This window comes from Echeneis naucrates, chromosome 11 (genome assembly GCF_900963305.1).
Source record: "Echeneis naucrates chromosome 11, fEcheNa1.1, whole genome shotgun sequence".
Taxonomy (NCBI): Eukaryota; Metazoa; Chordata; class Actinopteri; order Carangiformes; family Echeneidae; genus Echeneis; species Echeneis naucrates.
The window spans coordinates 10567358-10590575 of NC_042521.1; the positions used below are offsets into that span (position 1 = coordinate 10567358).

Below are 23218 nucleotides of genomic sequence, written 5' to 3' on the forward strand. Positions count from 1 at the left end.
TACAACATATATTTGCAAATAATGTACATCTTAGAAGCAAAGACGAAGATTGAATGTGTTTCGTTTAAACCCTGAAAATCAGGCAGGCACCTACTGCAGTCTGTGCCTCGTTGTCATCTCATGGGGGGGTTAGTATTTCACTGTCAGTCAGCAATAATCCACCAAACTCCCAGAAAGTCACATGTTGGGAAATCCATTTGATTATTTGATTCTATTCTGTTATGGTTTATTCAACTCCAGTGTTTTTCTGAGCACTTGTGTCCAGTTTAACACATGACAGCAGTCAGGCTGCCATATAAGCAGATTAAAGAGCATGCTGAGTCTGTCTGTACTAGTGTGATTTTTTTATTTATTTTTTTTTTTTGTATAAGGCTAGTTTCACAAATCAGCAAGACACAAATGTGTATCATGTGTGGGTGAGTACTATGATGTGGATTCATGTTTTTTTTTTTTAAACATTAATTTTTTTATTTTATTTTTTTACTTTCAGCACTGTGTAACAACAGAATCCATCAACCGCTTATCCGTCAGGGTTGCGGGGGCTGCTGGAGCTGATCCCAGCCAACATTATGCGTGAGGGTGGGGTCAACCTGCACAGGTTGCTAGTCCATTGCAGCACATTGACTCAGAAATAGTTTTTCTGTTTTCCAATTTGAACGCATTACTAATCGAGATATTAAATACTCTGTATTCTGTCAAATTAAGTGATTTCCCAGTACATCTTAGTCAAGTCTCTAAGTGGGCTGATAATGCAGAACACATCTCAGATCAAGGGAACGATAACGTGGTACTCCAGCTCCCTACTAGAAAAGAGGCTTTTGCTCGCCCTCTATTTATTGATGAATGGTATGAAATGGATCAGGTATTCTTTGCATTCTGTATATTTGGATATTTATTTTTTAAAACAGAAAGTTTGCATGTTCACTTTCACATATTTTCATGTTTTCCTCCTTTACTTTTCCCACTAATTAGCCACTTATCAACCTATCAACTTTGCAGATTTATGCAAATTTGCAAAGCAAATGTGTAATGTTCATTATAGATATAGTTATATACCCTCTGACCACTGTCTTTTCCCAATATATATTATTATTCTAAAAGTTGGAAATGGATAAATGAAATAATAGTAATGGTTCGCCCCACAATTTGACTCACAGAAGTACTGTATTTGGTTTGTTTCATGTTAATTCCTGCGCCTCACAGAAATTGAGTTCATCTTTTAACCCAGTCGTTATCTTATCTTCAAAGTTGACCCACCATTTTTTGTTACATCAAACATCCCTCTAGCTTACCTGCTGCATTGGGAGTCCTTGTTGGTGCCAGTTTTTCACAGCGTGATGGATATAAACACACCCTAAGCTGTAGGAAACAAAAAGCTGCTGTTTAAAAAAAAAAAAAAAAAAAAAAAAACACCGTCCAAGGATAACTCCTCTGTGTTTATACAACGGCACTACAGTAACAGGCAATGTTTTCAAGAGAGTGCTTCCTCACAGTGGTCACTTCCTTTGACTCTGAAGAAGCACCATGCAATAAAATGCTAAACTGCCACCACTCAAGGCAGCATGGTGTTTTGCAAAAGAATTATTGACTTTGGGATATTTTCATAACAAGTATAAGTAGTTTTGGAACAAGACAACACTGGTATGTACAAGCATGTTCTGCTTCTCCGTTGCTTAACTAAGATCTCCTTGCTATCTCTTCTCTTGCTGTAAGTAGAGGAGAGATAGTCTGCAAATCAAATTAGGTGCCTAATGGAGAGAGATGAAGAAAGAATGAAAGATGAGAGAAGGAAGGAGGAGAGGATGAGTAACAATAAATCAGGAGGATTACATTATTGCCTGTTTTTGGGAATGGAAAAGAGAGTGAACGAAGGAAATGGGGTTGGTGGTCTGAGTAATATTGACTTCAGGGGAGCTTTTTCAAGGATGCATAACCAATTACACTGACCCTCCCACCACAAGCTTCTTTTCAAATTTGGGACAACTCACTGGAACTCCAGCTGTGCTGCAGTGCTCTATTAGATCCCATATTGGCCAACGTCTGTAATGGAATCCTTTGCTTGAGCAGCCAAGGGGTTCTGCTACTGTCACACACATATACACAGATACATACACACATAAGCTCACATAGAGCGCTGCCGGCAGTTAATGGATTTTTTATTATATTGATATTTGAGAGTTTTGTAAAATCTGACAAGGATATAGTGGCTGTTAATAGTTTTTCATTGCTTTTTTTTAAATTGGTCTCATATTAACGCAATCAATATTTTTTGATTAAAAATGAGAAAAGGTGAAAGGTGCTGATCACAGTGATAAATGCTGCAGTTCCCCTCAATCCTCTGGTAGTACTCTCTTTATGCTTTAAATCATTACAAGGGAAAAAGCCCTGATTATTTTTCTGTATGCTGCATGCCTAGCAACAAACAACACACAGATAGAAGTAAGTGATAACCTGATGAACATAGTGCTGCATATAGCAGAAAATATCCGGCAATATTGTCCCTATATTTGGTGTCAATTCATAGTTAATTCACATTGAAATGCTAACACATTCAACATAGTCTGATACTATTTCAATATCACCTTACTTGTTTTATTAACTTGTTTACTCTCCTAACATCTTCATACAAACCCCCTCAGTCTGCCAATTCTTACCATATACATCATTTCTGTAATTAAGCCGATAATATGGGCTCAAGTATTGGGCTTTGACACAAGTATTTTACATTCAGACATGACCTCGGGAAAACTGATGTAACTGGATATCACACCCATACACAACTTCAGAAGGTGATTGTTAGAAAACAAAAACCGCTGTAAAGAACAAATGTAAAGGAAAATGTCTCAAACAGAAAGTGTTTGTCTTCCTTATTCTGAAGATGCTGCTTCATTCTGCAGAGCAATCTGCATGCATGCTCTCCTTTCTCTTCCTCATATTCTCTTCTGGCTTTGCATGAAAACAAGATACTGCCATCCATGGAGAGTGGTGGGGGGAAAAAAGAGAGAGTGAATTTACAGGAGAACAAAAATGATAAAGGAAGACGACATTGCTCATGAAACCATCTGGGTGTTCCCAGCATCATCCTCTCACTTTGGCACAGAGGCTGTGTTTTTCTCTTCTTCCTCGCTCTGCTACATGCTGTGTCTGTTCTGTGTACCCATGCTTTATTTATCACTGCCTTCATTAACAATTTAATTGAAAAGCAAAGGGAAGAGTCACATCAGAATATTATTGAACCAAATGGGACCAATAGAGTCCCATAAGTGTGGACCGTAAATGCTTTCTCCTGTAAATGGGAAAAACTGAGTGAAAGACAGAGAGAGAGAGAGAGAGAAAAAGAAACTAGAGGTCTGCCAACTTAAAAGATAGTAATTTGCAAATGCTGGCTGTCTCCAGTGAAATGTTTGCCCACTCAGAACATGAATCGCCTGTGTGTGGGCCTCCCTTGCACAGCCCATACATAACGTATTATAGGATAAATATTACACCGTGCAATTTATTGGCTGGTCTGTCGAATAATTTAATACTTTACTTAGCATTAGTAAACATGCATATTTCTCTTTGGAGGAAAGATGTGGGATTTTTTTTTTTTTTTTTTTTTTTTTTTTTCATCAAGCAATTTTCCTGCAGCTTCCACCATTTGATGTCCTCAGCTTAGAAGATGAAACATGTTGTTAAAGTGGGACTTGCCATCTGTGTGTGACTGCATATTTATACAGGGGAGGACATTCAGGTATTAAAAGTTATTGGGATTGAAACAGAAGACATTTATGTGGCCAGGCCAAGTGCTGTGAAAAATGCCCAAATAGAATGAAAGAGCTTTTTTCTAATGAAGTAAAACACTTCATAAATTGATAAATTGACATTAAATTGGTGTTCATTAAATTATTTGTCTCATTTAGAAAGTATTGTTTCTCGTAAATTCATACTGGAGGTCAGAGTGGGCTGCTAGCTTTATCCTATATTCCAAGTGATTTGTAACACGAATGATAGCTTGAAACACTTGTGGTCAGCTCGATTTGTCAGTACAGATGGATTTCAGTGGCAACAAATTTCATCAGGTTGACAAATGGAAATGTCTGTTGAATAAGAAAACATAGTAGCATAGTAGCCAAAGATGTGTTTAGGTTTATGCTACCTAACTAACTAGAGTTCCGTCATAATTTTGTGTTTTCACCTTGAACAGATTGCTTTTTGTATGTTATGATAAAATGTCACTTAATCCTGATTGGCGCACATAAGTATTTAAGATTACATCTTTGTAAATGAAGCCCGCCTGTTCCAAAGAAATAAACAGAAAGCTAGAGCAAGCAAAAAACAAAAGAACTGAAATAAACATTTTTATCTCAAAGATGAAACATTAGTAATGAAAAGTCTGTAAATGAAAGATACCATCATTCATATTGAGAGTTTAATTGAGAAAATATGATTTTATGGCTTGTGAAGCTGAGCAATGCTACAATTGCTGCTAAGGGATATAAACGTATGCAGCTGCCTTCAGAATGCTCAAAAGACTTAAACAAAGTGCAACTTTATATCTTAGAGTGAAGACAGCAAACCTTTTTTGCAATATGTTCACCACAACTCGGCCCAGTAAGCAGAGAAAAATTTGAGCTCCTGCAATGTAATCCCCTGTCTCCCAGAAGGAATCAGTGTATGGAGAAATGGACGGAGAGAACTGGGAGAAACGGAGGGAGAAAAAGAACAATAATGGTCTCTACAGTTCAGCATCTGCTCATAAATCATTCATAGGCAGCCAAGTGGCAGCAGCAGGGAGCACAGTGAGATTTCAGGTTACCGTATCAAATCTCAATTTATAAATAGAATAGCTATGGAGCTAGGTGGCAGAATGCCATCAGTCAAAGCCCCGTACCTCCCACCTCCCCCTGAGCCTTCACTGATTTCTCTTCATCCAAAGTTTGGCCAGCATGCAGTCATGCTATCTACACATGCTATTCGAGTCTATGACCAAAAGTGTGGCTTTGCGTGCGTGGCTTAGCAGATACATGTAATGCAATAATGAAATAGGAGGAAAAAAAAAAAATAATGGGCTTCTCAAGTGAGCTTCACTTCCTCTCCTCTCACTTCATATCAGATACTGTCAATATCCACTATTTACTCCATTAGGGTACGGATCGATAAAAAATTCTTTCCTCGATCCTTCTTATGATAGCAATGCTTCACTGCCACGCGTATCCATCGTTCAAGGACAACTTGTTGACAGATGGCTGCATGAGTCCGGTGAGCTCGTCTCATGGCGTGGAGGTGATAAGAGGAGGGGTTGTCTGATCTTCAATGTTTCCCACACCAAGATACATGCTGACACCGTCTGTTGATTAATGCTCCATATAACTGCCACATCTACCACGCCAACCCCACAGTATACTGAACGATAAATAGGTCCATATGAATAATTTAGAGCTGTAAACTCCGAGAGGAGGGTGTCAATTTCTTGTATACATGTTCATGTGTCTAATCTGATTTACAGTTTTGGCTAATGTCCTAATATCCATTAAATTGCACATGCAGACATGTTCTGTTGTTATATTTTGCCATTGGCAAGAGACCACGTAGAAAGCTCAAACAGTCTTGGCAGCTGTTTTATTGTGTCAGGTAAGCCCAGCGATGTGGCCAGCCACAACGCAAGAATGAAGTCCAGGAGCTTAGGCCACCATTCAGCCTGAGACTTATGTAGCTTTAAGTGGTCAGCTTGAGGGGAAAAGCTTAGCATCTTAATCTGAGCTCAAACTCCTTAACACCGCATAAACACGTGAGATGAGCAAGTATCAGCCTTATGATGATTAACTGAAGCTGTAGCCATTAAGGCTAAATATGATATTTTTATGGTTCATTTTGCAGATTATAGTAGAACAGGTGCTCAGTAAGGCTCCTCATTCTTCTCACCCTTTCCTCACAAACTCATAATACATATTCTTCTTGTTACTCTACCACCTGTGTGGTTCAAAAAAAAAAAAAAAAATGTCAGACCAAGCTTCACAAAAGGAATCCTCAGAGAAATGAGGTTTTGTGTGCTTGAATGAGATGTTCGTGCTTTGGTGAAATGAAAAGCCTTTAGTAGAAAGCCTCTGCCTGCATCAGTGGCAGTGCATGTATGATTGAATGCTTGTGCAGGGTGATCCAAATGCTAAATACAGGGCAAGAATGGAGCATCATACTTGACAATGTCCTTGTCAGTGAAGCCAGTTGGACGTATGAGAAGGGACAGACATAGCTGTTGAAAATGACAAGCTGAGAGAAGAGACGGAGAGGAAGAAATCCAGGTCTAAACGATTGACCTGAGATAAGAGTGATGTGCTGGGCTGTTGTGCAAGGGCAGCAAAGAATAAACAGACCATCACTCAGGCATTGTGTGTGGGTGGGTGTATACATGTTGACATTAGTGATAACATGACTGGCATGTTAAAGCAGGGACTGCAGCAGGCCGAGAGCTATTAAGGCGACTGTCACATCACTCACCTGTCTAGAGTCCAGTTAGCCAACATTATGTGATGATGTGCAGTATCCTGTCACATAATGTAGTTTTAAAGTCAATTTGAATGAGTTTCCTTGCAAGGAAAAATCTTTTTGTGCAGATATTAAACTTCATATTTAAATAGGAATAAGGAATTTTTACAGAAAACCTGTTGATGTTTAAACATGTTTAATTAACTTTCTATTTACTTTAAATGTTAAGTCCTCTTTTGTTTTTATCAATATCATTGCTGTTACCAATTCTAAAGACTTTACCTCTAATCTTGTTTTTATGTTTGACTCTCCTTTCCATCACAGCAATCAGCTTCCACTTTTTTTTCTTCTCCAGCATCTGTGTGGACCCCCTACTCATACAGCATGCAAACACATGCACACGCACACACCAGGCCAATGTGTCTGGTCTCAAATAGTCCCCAGCTATTTGGAAAAATAAATCGCCAATCCCTCGCAAAATTGATTGTGATGCCCACCTTCAGGTGTGAGTTTGCATAGTCATGTGCAAGTATTTGCAGTGGTCTCAATGTCCACTGGAAGAGGAGCGCTGTGTCACATGCAGCATTTTTTTATTTTGTCAGTTAATTAAAATAATACAATTTATTTGTGATTTTTTTTTTTTTTTAATTTGAGAAACTAAGAAAGAGACACATACAGTAATTATATTTATGTTTAACATTGTACAAGAGAACACATTTTAATTTCATACATGATTTAGAATGACTTTTCTGGAATATGATATATCAGTAGTGGAATTAAAATTTTGATTATCTGATTATTCTCAACGCTGAGCCATAGATGAGTAAGTCTTTGAGTACAAATTGGTTTTTGCGTTTCTGTAGTGCATCCACTCACACACACACCTGTTGAACTCACAGTAGTCACTTTACATATGCGTGGACCTGAAGAATTGTGCGAGTGCGACTGTAGCAATATATTCTCCATCATTTTCACATTGCAAGGCTAAATTGCAGTGTAGTGGCACAGATTTAACTTTTCTCCATTTAATAGCCATCTTTAAATGAATTGTCTTCACCATGCTGCCTCACTTCTCTTTGCAGAAATAGAGACACTGGCTTGCTGTTCTCCACCAACACATACTTGACTGAGTCATGTGAGAATATTAAATAGAAGATATGCATGAATGCTGTATGTCTGCAATGTCTTTGCAAACTCATGGTGCACACACATCACAACTATAACGCCATAAATCAATAATGAAGGGCACATCATTCCTTTATCATCTTTCTTCACTCTCTTCTGTGGATTAGTCTGCATCAAATTGTTGGTTGTTTTCAGCATCAGAGCTTACACGCTTCTTCTACTATCTACCTGCAGTATTCATCTTTCTCCCTGCCCCATCTTGTGAATTTTGGATGTGGTCGGTGTGGGGTCCAAAGCTTCTCCCCTACTGCCACCTGTCCAGCTGGGTTCTCCCATGGTGCACCAAATGCCTCTCTTGAATACTGAATAAAGCTCTGGACCTCCTCCATGCTTCCTGATCAACAGCACCACTGTTACTGTGCTATTACTCTGCACAGGGTCCAGGGGCTCTGCCAGGATGGATGGGCTTTGAATCGGTTGTGCTTTGGGCAAAGGTGGAGATAATAGACATGGGTGTGTTGAGCATTTGAAGTTTTTTGATACTATCCCATCTGATTATGAAGCATTTTCTCTCAGTTTAGTTACTTGCTGGTTATTATTAGTTATTATAATTATTTTTTTTTTACTTTCTACCAGCTAATACCTTTTTTTCCAGACTGATTGTGCCCAATCAGAAGAGATTATTTTTCTGTATTTATGTGGACTGCGGAAGAAAATGTTCACTGTCAAGAATTTGCATTCATATTTTCAGTTATATGACCAGTCAGTATTGTCCAACAGCTACGCTCGCTGTCTTTTCTTTGGGGAAAAGCAAAGAACAATCCCTCCTTCCTTCCTCATATCATGAGAGAGAAAGGGAATCACTTTAAATATATTTTTACCCGATTTGGACAACTAAAAAAAGTCTAAAAGTCTGAATCAGTCTGAATTAAATGCTGGCCATGTGCAAGGTTTTTGTGGCCCACAGGTAATATTCATAGGGGGACTTGGTGACCTGCTAATCTTGTTTTATTGATCTCCCATAAGTGTCTGCTGCAGTGCGCTTGTATTACATCTATGCCAGAACGCAGGGCAATTTCAGAAACAGTATCCATTTTATAAATTGCTGCAGAATTCATGGGCTAAAAAGTAGAAGTGGGAAGAAGTGAGGGTAGCGGCAAAGTTTCCTTTTTCCTTACAAATTTTCTCCACTGAGGGACTAATGAAGGATTATTATCTTATCCGTCTTATCTTTTACTGGAAGAGAAAAGGAGACACAGGAAAGTCACACAGATAGCGTTGATGACATCAAGCCTACAGCCTCAAGTCTGATTTGAACCCAATTACTGTGGTTAGGACTGTGATTTTCTGTTACCAGAGCTATTTGGAGGAATTATTAGTAGTTGAAAAATCCTCTTGTACCTGTTTATGGAATAAGTTCACAGTATTTCTGTATGGTAGGAACACCTTTCTGATCTTGTCGGTGCAGAAATCCTCTAACACTAACCCATGAATCCACACCTTTGCTATAATCAACATAAAAGCTGTGAGCAAAGCTCTTACCTAGCATTCATTTTTATCTTTCTATCTCTTACGCTATAGCCACTTCATTATTCAAAAGCCAACCTAACAATTAGCACCGGGAGATCCTATTGCAAAGCAGTCCTGTCAGGATCAATCAATGCTCTTAGATCCTTCAATGTGATTAGACATGCTCCTGCATCTGCCTTATTTCTCTACAAACTGCTTGTTCTTGAAGACGTTGTGAGGCTTGTGCCTTTAATTTATGCACCAATGATTCCCATTGTCATGCCAAATCAGGCAGGTATACTGCAGAAGAAATAAACAGACACATTTTGCAGTGGGTGTTGGTAGTAAAGGCTTTAACAGCGATATCTCGGTCATTAGCTGCAGCAATCTACTGTGGCTGTGTAATAATGCAGTCAGAAAGACCAACTACCTTTATCTTACCCACTGACTCACAACACCCAAGTCTTGCAAAGAGTACTAATAGCCAACTAAATGAGAAGCAGTTATAGCTTCTGTGGGATGGAGGATAGATGGTCATAGAAGATCCCATGTGGATGTAAATGGTTTCCTTGCCGGATTATTTGCATTTCAATCCCTTATTCCCTTTCCTCACTCCTCATTCCTGTCGCTCATCACTGTCCTTATCAAATAAAAGATGTAAAAGGCCTACAGGAGCTCTGTAATCAACAGCCTGAACAGTAGCAATGGCAATTCTAAGTTTGAAGGCCCCACAAAAAAACAAAAAATTGATGATTGACTTTGGAAGTTTTAAATGCAATCAGGAAGCAGAAAGAAAAACTTTGTCTACTTCTTGGTGAATCAGCAGGAAAACTTTCCATGGCTTCTCACTTTGCCTCTTCTTCTGTCTAATTTTTCACTCTTGGACCTTTGTTCATACATAAACATAAAAAAAAATTGTGATTTGAATAAGCCCAAATGGAGAAGCAGAAAGCTTTTGTACTCACTTCAAATAGATTGTGATAAGTGACTGTGTGTATAGAATGCTTAAGTAGATGAACCATGATATCGGTGATTCACCTCAAGTCCTCACAAAATTGTTATGTCTCAGCAGGGCCAGACGAATCCTCTGTAAAGTACCAAGAGCTTTGGTGACCTTGTCGTGAGATAACAGGGAGAAGCTGCCTGGAGCCCATTGCCACAGTTTTAATTACCTCTGGCAAAAGAGAGCAGGTGTGGTTTGTGTGCATCAGAGGGATCTGCGGGTCGAGAGTGTGTGAATGTGTTTGCTGCAACTTGTGCGTGATCTGTGTGCATGTGCACACTGCATGTGTGAATCTGAGACTGGTAGAGCTCTCCAAACGAACACCATTCTATTTGGGCCGGCCCTCTTTAAAACCCTCTTACATAAGCCACTACTCTCAGATGTGTGATATCATAGAACTATTTTTGGCTTTTCCACTGAAAACTGCTGTTCACAGTTAGATGAAGACAAGCCTATTCTTTAAATATTACATTGGGAGTCCCTCTCATCTTTGCTGTCTTAATACACTGTTGTCTTTGGTTGGCCCGGATTGACCTGCATAAAAAAAGAATCACGTGTTTCATTTTGGTAAACTTTAGTCCCTCACATTAGATGACCTGGATTTAGCAGCCAAACTGTCCTAAATTTTGCCTTAATATGAAACAGATGGAGAGAGTTATTTTTTTAATCCCACGATTGCAGATTAATTGGAGATTATTTTCATTGTGCAATTCAATTCAGCACGAACAGACAGTGAGCAGTCACTTATGTTGGATCCTTGGATGTTAATTCCTTTTCTCACACACACATCTAATTTTCACAGAACCTGATGTGTTACTGCATGATTTAAGATTTAGCTGCACGAGTGCAGAAATTAAAATGTGATCACTCACAGCGCTTGGATTTTTTTAAATGTATTTATTTATTTATCTATTTCAATTAATTGGATTGAATAGTGGACAGTATTTTCTGAAACATAACATTTTCTGTCTAACATAAGTTTTTCCGTAGTGAAAATACAATTAAATGTGCATATTTTTTTCCTTATTAGTATTCCACAAACATCCCAGAAGAACAACGTTGTGTCATTTTGAACTGAAGTATGTATTTGTTGTGATTTTTATGGCTGTATCACCAACCTTTTAACTGACCTAGTGAACTGATACTATCTAAAGAATCATTGCCTGCTTAGACCCCTGTGAAATCTACCATCCATCTTTCTGTATTTTTGCTCCAACAGTAAAGTATGAGCATGATGAGTGCTTTAGCTGTTTAAATTCAGCATGTGTGTTTAGTGGTCAATATTTTTCTTCTGTTGTTCCTCTGGGATTCTCATCTCTGAGTTCTGTTGTAACAGATGAAACAAGTAAAACTGTGCCAATTGCAAAACCTACTCCTACAAAATATTACAGCACAGGTGAACCAAGAACACAGAGGAGGAAAGGATACGGTTGTGGAGTGTGTGAACTGGTGCAATCAATTTGGATTGAAAAAATCTCCAAGTGTGGCTGTAGCAAACCACCGGAGCTAAACAGAGATTAAGGCAATGCTGGAAAGACCCCTTGACGCCTTCTAAGGCTGGTGGGTGATTTTGGATTTAGCAGTGGTAGCACCTAATTAATGGCTGTAATCCATGTGTTGTTTTAAAAGCTTGTCTTGTTGATATATGAATGCAAACCCCTGTGGGTCTGTGCAGAAATGGTGATTCAGAGGGACAAAAAAGGTTTCCTGTTGATCGGGTGATGAACCGTAGATTCTTGCCTGTATGGAAACGCAGCTTGCCAGCAACAAGTTTTTCCAGTTAAACACCAACATTTGACCTTTGATTCCTCAGTAAAGATCTCCGATCTGTCAGTCACTCTCTTTTCAACCATGCTAGAGTATTCTCTGTGGTAATCATTTTTCAAGGAGTGTATTGTACATTTACATCAGCAGTGTGGTTATTAATAAGTAGTGAAGATGTCTAGAAGTGGAAAGAAGCTTAACAAAGAGATCAGAGTCATCCCTAAAGTTAGGAGGTGCTTGAACTCCTCAAGGCTTTACTACGCTTTAAGCAAATCTACCAGTGTACCTCTTGCTCTCAGTCAGAATTATAATATCCTCGTGTTGATCGCTATCATGAATCACAAGTTCTTCTTAATCTCTACAAAGTATGTAATTAACCCTGCACTGATTCATCATTAAATTAACACAGAGAGGACAGTGAAAATAGAGCACAGTGTTATTATGGTGCGTAGCTGATGTTACCAAAATATTCAGCATGTGTCAGACCTCTGCTCCGATGTAATGTATGTAATGTAATCTTTCCAAAGGTCTCTTTGGTGTTTCTTAAAACTGTCTCATAGACCATGTATTAGTTAGACACTGCTGCCAGCAACAGTTATTTATAAAGTTGTTCAGACTTCATATAAAAAGTGCAAACTAAAGAATAAAGTGGCAGATCTTTGTCTGTTCTGGTGAGGGCTGGTTGTTACATTGTACAGACTTGCAAATTCTAATCTTAATACAAAAACTAATTGCAACAATTTTTGCCTCCAGAGAAAATTAGTGACCTATTGTTGAGTGTGTCGCGGAGAGAGCGAAACTTGATTAGCATGGAAATGACAAATGAAAGGTGGAATTGGAGGGAATCAGGAGTGTGACTGTGGGTGGTGATGGTGACTGAGTGGGTGTTTTAGAGAGAGAAATGGCTTTTTATTATATATTTATAAAATATAGTGCCAGCTGTAGATCAAAACTCCAATGAGACAAACAAATTTAAAATTATTTTGGCAAAAACAGGTTGATTTCATATAAAGACATTTTCACAATGTTTCATCAGATGACCAGAAACTGCTGTATGAGTGTAAATTTTAGTTCAAGACTCGGTCTTTTCCACTCAATACTTGGTATATTACTTTCAGTGAAGTTTGTGCTTGCTGCATCATATTTAGTTCATTAGCTGTGGAAAAATTGTTCAAAACTTTGCCATTTGCAGGTAAGCAATTTCTCCCTCTTTTATGAACATGAATTGATTTACAGGAGATGTGCTCAAAATTAGCTTGGACTGCAAAGGTTGAACAGAGTAATGGGTGTGTGTTTTTTTTTTTTTTTTTTTTTTTAAAGCAATTAGTGTTTGAGGTTCAGCACATTTTATTTTTGTAGTTAAGGGCTCATGGGTCTTGGTGTGTGTGTGTGTGTGTGTGTGTGTGTGTGTGTGAGAGAGATAATTCAAATTCAAACTGCTTGCTTGTGAAGGATGAAAATGCTTACGTCGGATTTCAAAGCTGCTTTTCTCTTGTCATCGAACCCAAACAGGTACACGCCTATGCAGGACAAACACACACATTCACACACATACATGCATACAAACATGCATGTACTTCTCTTTTTGTGAGACATACTTAAAGATGCATTTCACATACCTGAGGAGATGATGCATTTCCTGATATCATCAGAACTGCCAAACAAAACTTAGAAGTCTTAACCCTCAAGCAGCCCTTGAATTTCTGAGGACCATTCAAAATGTTCTCAATTGTCAAAAATGTCTGCACTCCCAATATCAAAAAGTAAAACTGGTCCTCACAAGCACAATAGCACAGGTAGAGTCATACAAACACAAACATGCTCAATGTGAAGCCATCTTAAAAGGTCATGCATACAGGGGTCATCAGTTCCGCCCAATATTTATAGATCTATTTCCAGTCAGTCTTTGAAGGTGCTTTTTTACTGACATTTGAAGTCATTTGAAAGCGTCGATTTATTCACCGCCTGAGACAATAAATGATTGACCACAGATGATTTAATCCTTGACCAAAGCAAGGCCTGACCTGAGATCTGGCATCTGCTGCATTGGACTCACTGACACGGTACTTAACGGTGCAACTGTACCAACATGAAAGAGAAGCCGGCAAGCATACTTGTATCTGTTGTATTTATTCTAACAGTAAGATGCAGCTCACTCTTTTTCTTTGTCTTTTTTTCATTACAGCTGTCCTTTGCAGCCACAACCCCGGTTCTTGCAGACAAGAAAAAGTACCCCAACTTCTTCCGTACTGTCCCCTCAGACAACGCTGTGAACCCTGCTGTTGTAAAGTTCCTTAACTACTACAACTGGAGCCGCGTGGGTACACTTACACAGGATGTCCAGAGGTTCTCAGAGGTCAGTTCTCCTTCTCCGCTTTTTAAAGACTTGTGTCGAAGTTGTCAAAGAAACTCCCAAGTACAAGTGAGATCAGTCCCGAATGCACAGGCATAAAATAAGCACCACTTTGTATGCTCTGAAGGATATATATATATATATATGTATATGTATGTATGTGTGTGTGTTTATGTATTTGATATAATATTGACTTAAAGAAGGGGTTGTGCTGCTTATTCTGCGATTCATTCTGAAATGAAATGAAATATAACAGTAATTGTTGCACATTAGGAAATGAATGGAATTTGATCTAAAAAAAAAATTTAGCATTTATTGAATTATTACATATCTCGTATTTTGCAGGCATAAAGGGCATGTTCTCTTTTTTTTTCCTTCCCAGAGCAGATAAAATCCCATACTGACCTGTGGAAATGTAAATATTTAATGACATGGTTTGGTATTATCAGCTTTAACACAAATTTCTGAAAGTAACATTCATTTACACAGCAGTTTACAAGTGTTGTTCTGCTGCACAGAAGTCAGTTTAGTTTAATTTATTTCCGTCTTGCCCCTCTTATACTTCCTAGGTTTGTGTGAAAAGCCTCTGTTGTTCTGGAGCTGAAGGTTAACGCCTCACTAAGTGATAAAACACCCATCACACTGTTTTCTCTATCAGGGGAGATTTTCATCTCATCATCTACAGATGACAGCAGTCTGGGAGTAGTAACAGTACTAAACGATGATTGGCATTTGTTTACAATTATCTTTCAGATGATGCCAACATGATTTGAGTGGGTGACAAACAATTAAATCCAACTATTCCTCTCTGAATTGATGTTTTTTCCCTGATGCAGCAGTGAATGGAAAGGTGATTTAAATTAAAACATTTCAAAAACTAAAATCCGATCTTAATCCTACCTGACTCAAATTTGACTTTTGCTGGTTGGAAAGAAAAAGTGTTTCCTTACACATCTGTTCCCAAAGAACAAAATATATCAGTTGTTTGAGTTTAACTTTTGTATTAAAATATTATCATAAGCTATTACACAGATTGTTTTACTACAAAGGGAAACAGGAGAAATGACATGAAACCATAGGCAAAAAATATTCAACTTAAATTGTAAAATTGATGCTGACTTGTGAGTGGAACTCATTCCCTTTTCAGCAGTGTTGAACATAAACAAACCATACAGATTTGTCATATGGTTAACGACTCAGACTCATGGCACGTATTTTATATTAAATCATCGACATGGGAACATTCAGTTAAAAAAAGCTATGTCAGGGGTATTGAAAGCATAAATTTGAGAAACATATTGTGAGCTCTCGCCTCAGGGCCTGGTTGAAAACAATCTGCTCAGCAGCTGGGGGTGGGATGTGGAGGTGAGGGGTGTATAAGAAGTCTCACTGCAAATCTCAGAGAGCCCAAATCCCTTTATCTCTCCCCTCCTGAAAGCGCCAAGGGGCTTAGGACAGGAGGAAGACGGACGGCCCGATTCAATCAACCTGCCACAAGATTGGCCTCTAATCCCGATTTACAAATATGCAAGCATCGCTTCAGTACTTCATGATTTGTACAATCCTCTGTCATGTTCACAGCATGCTGGGCTTTGGTACTTTTGGAAGTCACTGCAACGCTCAACAAGACAAATGGTTGATGAGATGCAAAGTAATAAATAAGTGCTTAAATGCCACCAAAGATGAGAAAACTAGTATAGCAGTGAAATGCGTGCAGTCTTGGCTGCCTTTTAATGCTTGATTGGGTTGGATTGCCTGTTGTCTGTTTTTAATGTTAATTTGTATTCATGAATGCATGTAGGTCACTTAGATGTGACACGATGATTTTAGAATATGATTATACTGTGTATTCCCAGTGTCTAATTATTCACTACTATGTAAATGGGAAATGTCGTCCGTTCAGCAAACAAGGGAAGTCTGTTGTAGTATTACTGCATTATTCCAGCAGAGTGCTGAATCATTCAGAAATCCTATGGAATCATCCTGTTGAGCTAGTCTTCAAAAATAAAAAATAAAAGCATTATTTACGGGAGATTACATTTTAAGATATTTGGAAAAAACATTACACTAAACAATTGTATGTACTCATGTACATACAAATTTTATATTGAAATTAGATTTTTTGCTGAATTGCCTTGCACTGTATACTGTATATACTGTACAGTGTGTGTTCGCACTTGTGAATCATGTGCATCATAATGAATATACTATTCACTGTTGTCACCTCCACCATCTCCACCTGAGTCCTTTTCTCTCCCCTTAACCCTCCCTTACTGATCCGCAGTGCAGTTTCCCAGGGAGACAGCTTGCAAGGTTAATGTTACATAACACAAGTTATAGATTCAGTCTCTGCCATTCCCACCACACACACGCGCACACTAACACACACGTGTGCCCTAGGAGTGTAACCTGTAAGGTAAAGTCACCTCTGCACACTGCCTGTTTTTGGATGGGCACTGGTGTTCCATTAACGGAGGTGTTTGCGGGTTATTGTTATGAGCAATGAGAATGTGTAAAAGCTAGATAGTGTGAAAGTGTCTGTCCACACTACACACAAACACACACAGCAATCAACATTATTGAGATTGTCAGACAAGCAGGGCTCACCTTGGAACAAAGCAACCATCATCAGTTAGTCAGATGACAGCCCTGACTGAGAACAGGATTAGGACTCTGTCCTCTGCCTGGAACCCTCTGAGCTCAAGTGTTTAATTACACTATAACCACTGATAAATTTATCTGAAGTTCCTCTCGCAGCATCCACTCATTCTTTCATAGAAATCCTGCTTGCAATCTAAAAAGTGCCTGGTTGTAAGCCTTGTTGAGTTTTTCTCTGGCCACCAGCTGCTCTTCATTACAAACAATCATGCAGTGTCTAAATTCCTCTTCACAATGAGTCACTCATCCATTGTACAGTGTAAGTAAGGCCAAGACAAGAGCCTGTCATCAGGCACAGCCATTTGTCACGCTAGTTTGTGTAAGCACATGACTGTCATAATCGTCTGAACTCTGTGATTTGCATGCCGTTTTCCACAGCAAAGTAGCACGTAGTATGAGAGAGCCAGATCTGTGCAAGGACCCATCATATTGCCACTTTTGTAAAAGCCAAATTGAATAAAAATGCACCTGTCACATCCACTTTGGCCTCTCTGCAGTAAATGTACTGGTGGACAGACAGATGCATTGTGAAGTGTAGAGTCACACACATGAAGCTCAGACCAACAGATGGAATGATAAAACACACCTGCTAACACTGTGTGTAACACTATTTGAACACACCCAAGCAGTCATTGTGGAGGGGCTTCACACTGAGAATGTGTCTGGAAATGACGATGACGATGTGTCTGCTTGTCTCACACTGTCTTACTGATGCCATCTGAATTTTCAAAAGATACTCTCTCGCTGTGCGTCAGTGCCCTCACTTTTCGTCTGACTACAGCTGCCTGCAGGGTGCGGAATTTGGTTTGTTGTATGTTTTTTGTTTTTTTTGTTTTTTTTTTTTTAATTGGATTTGTTTGATTGTAATTGTAGTTTGGAAAGTACTTGTTTCTGAGTGAAAATGCACTTACTTTATCTTAAGATCGACCTTGATGTCAACTGCTGAATTTTAAGTCCTACAGAATATTCCAGCTGGAAAATGTTGTCTTATCGTTAGTCAACCAAGCCTAATATTGATCAGTCATTTAAGTCAGATGCCAAGCAAATACAAATTGACTACCATCTTAATTTAGGAGAATTTCCTGGACAAAACATCCCATTTGAAGGTGCGAGGACTTACACTAGTTTCACAATTTTCTGAATTTCTATAAAATAAATAAATAATAAGTAGCACTACTTTTCAAAAAAAAAAAAAAAAAAAAAAAACGCAAAATACGATACTTAGGAGTAAAAGCTCTGACGACTTAATCTATGTTTTTAACACTGGCGCTTCTAGTTCTGCTTCAGAGACATTTAACAGTGCTCCAGTGTGCCCCAAGCATAAAGCACACATGCACATTTAATAGAAAAAACTGAGACAGATAGCTGTTGTCTCCAGGCTACAGACAGTCGAATCGAATAGGTGTGGGATGATACTTCATTCTGTCCTATTCACCCAAAAGATTCGCAGGATATCCCTGAACTTCCTTTGCAGCTCAGTCCATATTTATTTAGGTCATGGCTGTGTGGTGGTGTTTTTGTGTGTGCCGTCCTGTGTAAGTTGGTAAAACTCTGACCTGTCTGAACACTCACTTGACATTGTCATTTCTTGTCATTTTCTGCTTTGTGTGTGTGTGCATACTTAGATGTGCAATAGGATTATTTCTCCTCTGTATTTGCTGCTGGGGATTCCCAGCCTGCCCCAGACAATAGAGGATGTTTTTGTTACACAAGAAAGCTGCTCAGTTTTCTCCTCCCACCGTCCCTCAATCCATCTGTCCCCCTCCCCTTCATCCCCTGGTTTATCAGACACACTCAGTCCAGCAGAACACAGATGCATTTGTTCTTTTCCATTTCAGTGAGTCAAACACAAAATCAAACTATTGAAAATCCTCTTGTGACAAGGATTTCAGAGGTGAATGGTGTTGTGTGTCAGACTTATGCACATCTCCATACTATATGTCTTGTAGAAACATGATTGTTGCTTGTCATTTTTTCCACCCAGCTGCCATCCCATTCTTGTTCAGGCTGGTTTCCTTTTAGTGTTTCCAGGTCTTTCGGATCAATGCGCAACACAACAGGACATTGTAGCCTGTCCAGAGCGCTAAGCCAATTGTTTCTCAAGAGCAAAAACGGGTTGTATCGATCAACAACAGCGTCCCTGTTGTTTCAGCTCAGCAGTCAGTACATTGAAAGGAATGTTTGTACAGGAGTGAGTGATATACAGACTGATTTACCATTCCCTCCGGGGTATCAAAAAGAAGGAGGTGATTATGACAACAGACAATTAGCCATGCAGCAAAAAAGCTAATGCTGTTTGGACTTTGTTTGTAGTTGGCCAGAATTCTGTAACTAATTAAATGAAATGGTTATTTTTTATTAGTAACAGCAGTAGCATCACTATTTCTGATGGTAGCAACTTTAATGGCTTTATGTCCTTTAGATGTGTTGACTGCTGTAACTAATTTCACACCTCTTGTGTGCTGTACTTGCTCATGAAGTGCTACCTCACCTGAAATCCATCTCTTCATCAGGAAACGCCCACACGCCATAGCTGTGGACAGTGGAAGCTCCTTGTTTCTATCCTGACACAAACAAGGGTTTGCTCAGACTGGATCTACAGCTGTTTCAGAAAATCCCAAATGGTCACAGCATAAAATCATATAAATGTCCAAAGAAATGGATTTAAAGTGTATTTATTTAGCCTAGTTTACTTTATTCATGTCCATTAATAATTGTCAACAACAGCAAAACACATTGCCAGTCTTTAAGTTGCCTTCCATTGCTTTTTGAAAATGTATTGGGAGCATCTGCAACATGAGCAGGATGTTTTGATGCCTTTTCTCTGTCCTGACAACTTATCATTATAAATATGAATATAAACTGACTTAGCCTCCATTTTCTTTCAATAAAGAAACTTTAAAACTTTCAGAGATGTTTCTGGCAAAAATTTGGAGTGGAGCAGGAACAGTCACTTTCAGTCGCAGTTTATGTATAAAATTAGTTTTTTAAGGGAGTGAAAGCATGTATTTGACACAGTGTGTGAGAGACAGACAAATAAAAAGCAAACACACTTTATCTGTTAGCTGTTATGAGTCTATTCTGCTAGCTGAACTTGTAGTATACTGAGTTTGTCTTAATGTGGCCCCTAATGCCAAATTCTCGAGTGGGGCTGGAGGGTCCTTGGGCCGCAGGGCATGGCCTGAGGACGTCTGTGAAGATTTGGCCAAAGAGAGCAAGGGAGGAGTAGATTCCATCAGTAAAAGTCATATGAAAACCGCAGACATTATGACTGCTTATGACTGCAGCTGATGATGCTAATAATGGCTGCGTTCCGTTTAGATGCAACTGCTCATACTGGCTTACTGACATATCTTACTGAACAGCCACATTACCTGTGATGACAAGTCCAATGGCGGACAAAGGCGGAAAAGACCTTTTCCAAAATTATAACTTCAAAGAGGAACTATTCACAACATCTGTGTTTATTAGGAGGACTAAGGAGTTTTGATAAACAAACTCAAGCTCCTAATCTCAGTGGGATACCTGCTCCATTTTATTCTCTCCTCTGATCCCATTACCCACCAATCCTCTGAATCAATTCATCAAAGCAGATACATCTCCTGCCAATACATTTACAGCACTTTGATATGTTGATGAAAATGGAAAGCTGCTTTTCTTTGTGTCTTGTCTTTCACCATTTAAGGTACAACCTTAAGACCCCTTGATACATACTGTGTATACTAACACGTTCTGCAGCTTTTGTGGCGCAATGACCAAGACATTCATTTCACTCTAACATTGCTATTCTATTCCATATATCTAAATTTGTGTCACTACAACATGGCGATGCCTGTTAGCATTTTTAGACTTAAGTATAGCAACAAGGTTGAGATCCCACCTAGATTCCCGCCAGCAGACACTGAAAGTTGTAACTCTGAGCAGCCAGTCTAAGCCATCTCAGAATACAGTTCAGGTGCTACAGACTGAAAGATGATTGAAGCCAAGTGCTCAAAGGTCAGTGTCAGGTCTACAAGAAAGAACTGTGAAGCTGCTGCCCAAGACGTATGAATGTGTTGGATGATAAATAAAAGCAGAGACAATGAACATTTTTCATTGTGAATTATCAGCCACGCTTATGAGCTTTCTCTTTTCCCCCCCTGTGCTCTCTTTTCTGGTTCTCACAGGTGAGGAATGACCTGACTAATGAGCTTGAGAAAGCGGACATTCAGATTGCAGATACAGAAAGTTTCTCCAATGACCCCTGTGTCAATGTTAAGAAGCTGAAGGTAAGAGATCAAGTCTGCACTCTACACAGTCCTACCTAACTGGTCCATCATAGATATTTCTCCAATGAACTAGGTTCCTATTGATTCATATTTTCATTTTTTTTAATGCTACACATGTATGAGTCCTTTTCAATTAATACTCAATTGCTGATAATTTTTCCAAGACTGGTTTTTACCTCAACTGAGAAGAGCAGGAAAAAATTAGACATTGTAATGGCAATATTGCCAGTGACCTGCTCTGACTGATGGATTTTTCCTGTCTTCTGCTGTTCTTCTTGAGATGAGACACCATGAAATTATACCATTATTGTGCCAAAATGTATAGATAACACAACATATGTTTACCCCATTTACTCATAGATATAGATTGATATAAAGAAAATGTGCATGAAATGTAGAGTATGTTCAGGTTCATATGATTTCTAAATTATCCAAACTATGTCCAGAGGCAATCAGAGATGCGCTTTACCTCTTTTACCACTTGTATAGACATAGTGTTACTGTTTATTGTGAGTAAGAATGTAAAAGGGATGAGCATGGATGTATTCTAAAAATAGTAAGTGTCATACCTGGCACAGTGAAAGGAGGATGATTAAAATGAAGGGGATGGAGGAGAAAGAAGGAAAAAAGATTCAGATTTCATGAGTCTAAAATATGTTGTATGCAAAATGGAGCAGGTTGTGAGAATTTCAACAGAATATCACGAGACGGGAAAAGTGAAACAGGAAGATCAACCTTTTTCCTAAAATATATGTGCTGCTCTCCATTTTGAAGGCTGACATTTTAAGCTGACACCATCGTTCCTTGATCAGCCCTGAATATGCAAATTACAGTGTTGCCTAGAAAGCTTTTCAGGACGTTTGGATGGGGTGGGTGGAGACGCCCTATGACACCCTAATGGTCTGTTTCTCGCTCTTCTTGCAACAGCCGTTTTGTGTCACTCCAGCAGCTACGTAATATGATGAAGTCGAGGGTGACACATATTTTGCTGTGAAGGCTATTCTTTTTTTGATAGACTGTTATGTGTGTGATTGTGTACCTGTGAGTGAGTGAGCCTCTGTGTTGGGGAGGGGTGTTAGAGCTAAGGAGGCTATGGTGTCACCGTGGGTTCCACAAATAGAGCACCCAGCTGGAATATTCAAAAACAACCAGGCTTTGCTGCTGTTCCATTCACTCACACATACCCCCTTAAGTTTAGTCACAACCAAGTCTTTTTTAGTCTATACGTTAAATAACAGTTCCAGCACACTGGAGTGCTTTAAGATGTTTGGACTGACAGGCAGTTTAAGGAGCTGGTGGAGGACCGCATGAGGGGAAACACTAAAAATCTAAATGACTGTAGAACTTATTTATTATGCATTTGGTTTTCCTGTCTCCTCAGATATAACTTAACATGGTGATTGTCCATTTCATTTTTTTCTCTTTGGATTTGGATGGCAGTGGGTTCACACTGCATGCACTGCTTTCAGTGATATTCTCAAATATAGCTGATTTATAAACTGACTTCGTTTCCCCTCACACAGTGACACATTATTCATAAAACAGGTTCATTATTTATTTAAACTTATCCCATACATTGTTAATGTATTTGAGTCAGGTTTACTTAAAAATTTGACACAGAACCCATTGAATTCATACATTGACCCTTGATTTGAAAGCATTTTTTTCTTATATCATTACACACCGATGCCCACACTGAGGATTATATGGATGCACCCCTGGTATGTGTCCACAGTACCTCCACAACTTTACAATAGTAACTGATTACTGTATAACATATAATAAACAGGTAATCCTGGTTGTAAATAGAACTTATTTTTCCTTCAATACAGAGTGAAATAAAATGAAACCTTATGCAATTATAGGGGGCTTCTTTGTAATGTTGGGATTTGGTTACAGGTACGTTACATTGCAATGTGAAGTGAATTTTTGCACTCAATGATACAGAGAGTGCTGTTTTTGGTATTTTGCATTTTTAAAATAGTTTTTATTTGTCAATATTTTCCATTATTTTCACCTTAAAAAGCTGTCCAATAAATTACACCAACACGCGACTCAATAGGAAAATCCCAT

At 38.8% G+C, this 23218-nt stretch overlaps 1 protein-coding gene across 1 annotated transcript in view; it reads left to right on the plus strand.

The window, feature by feature from the left end:
* gabbr2 (gamma-aminobutyric acid (GABA) B receptor, 2) overlaps window positions 1–23218 on the plus strand; it is a 143765-nt gene that overhangs the window by 58724 nt on the left and 61823 nt on the right. Inside the window, exons 3-4 of the mRNA XM_029514678.1 lie at window positions 14052–14222; window positions 21044–21145. Of these exons, the coding sequence (XP_029370538.1) occupies window positions 14052–14222; window positions 21044–21145 (273 nt within the window). The remainder of the gene's footprint in view (window positions 1–14051; window positions 14223–21043; window positions 21146–23218) is intronic.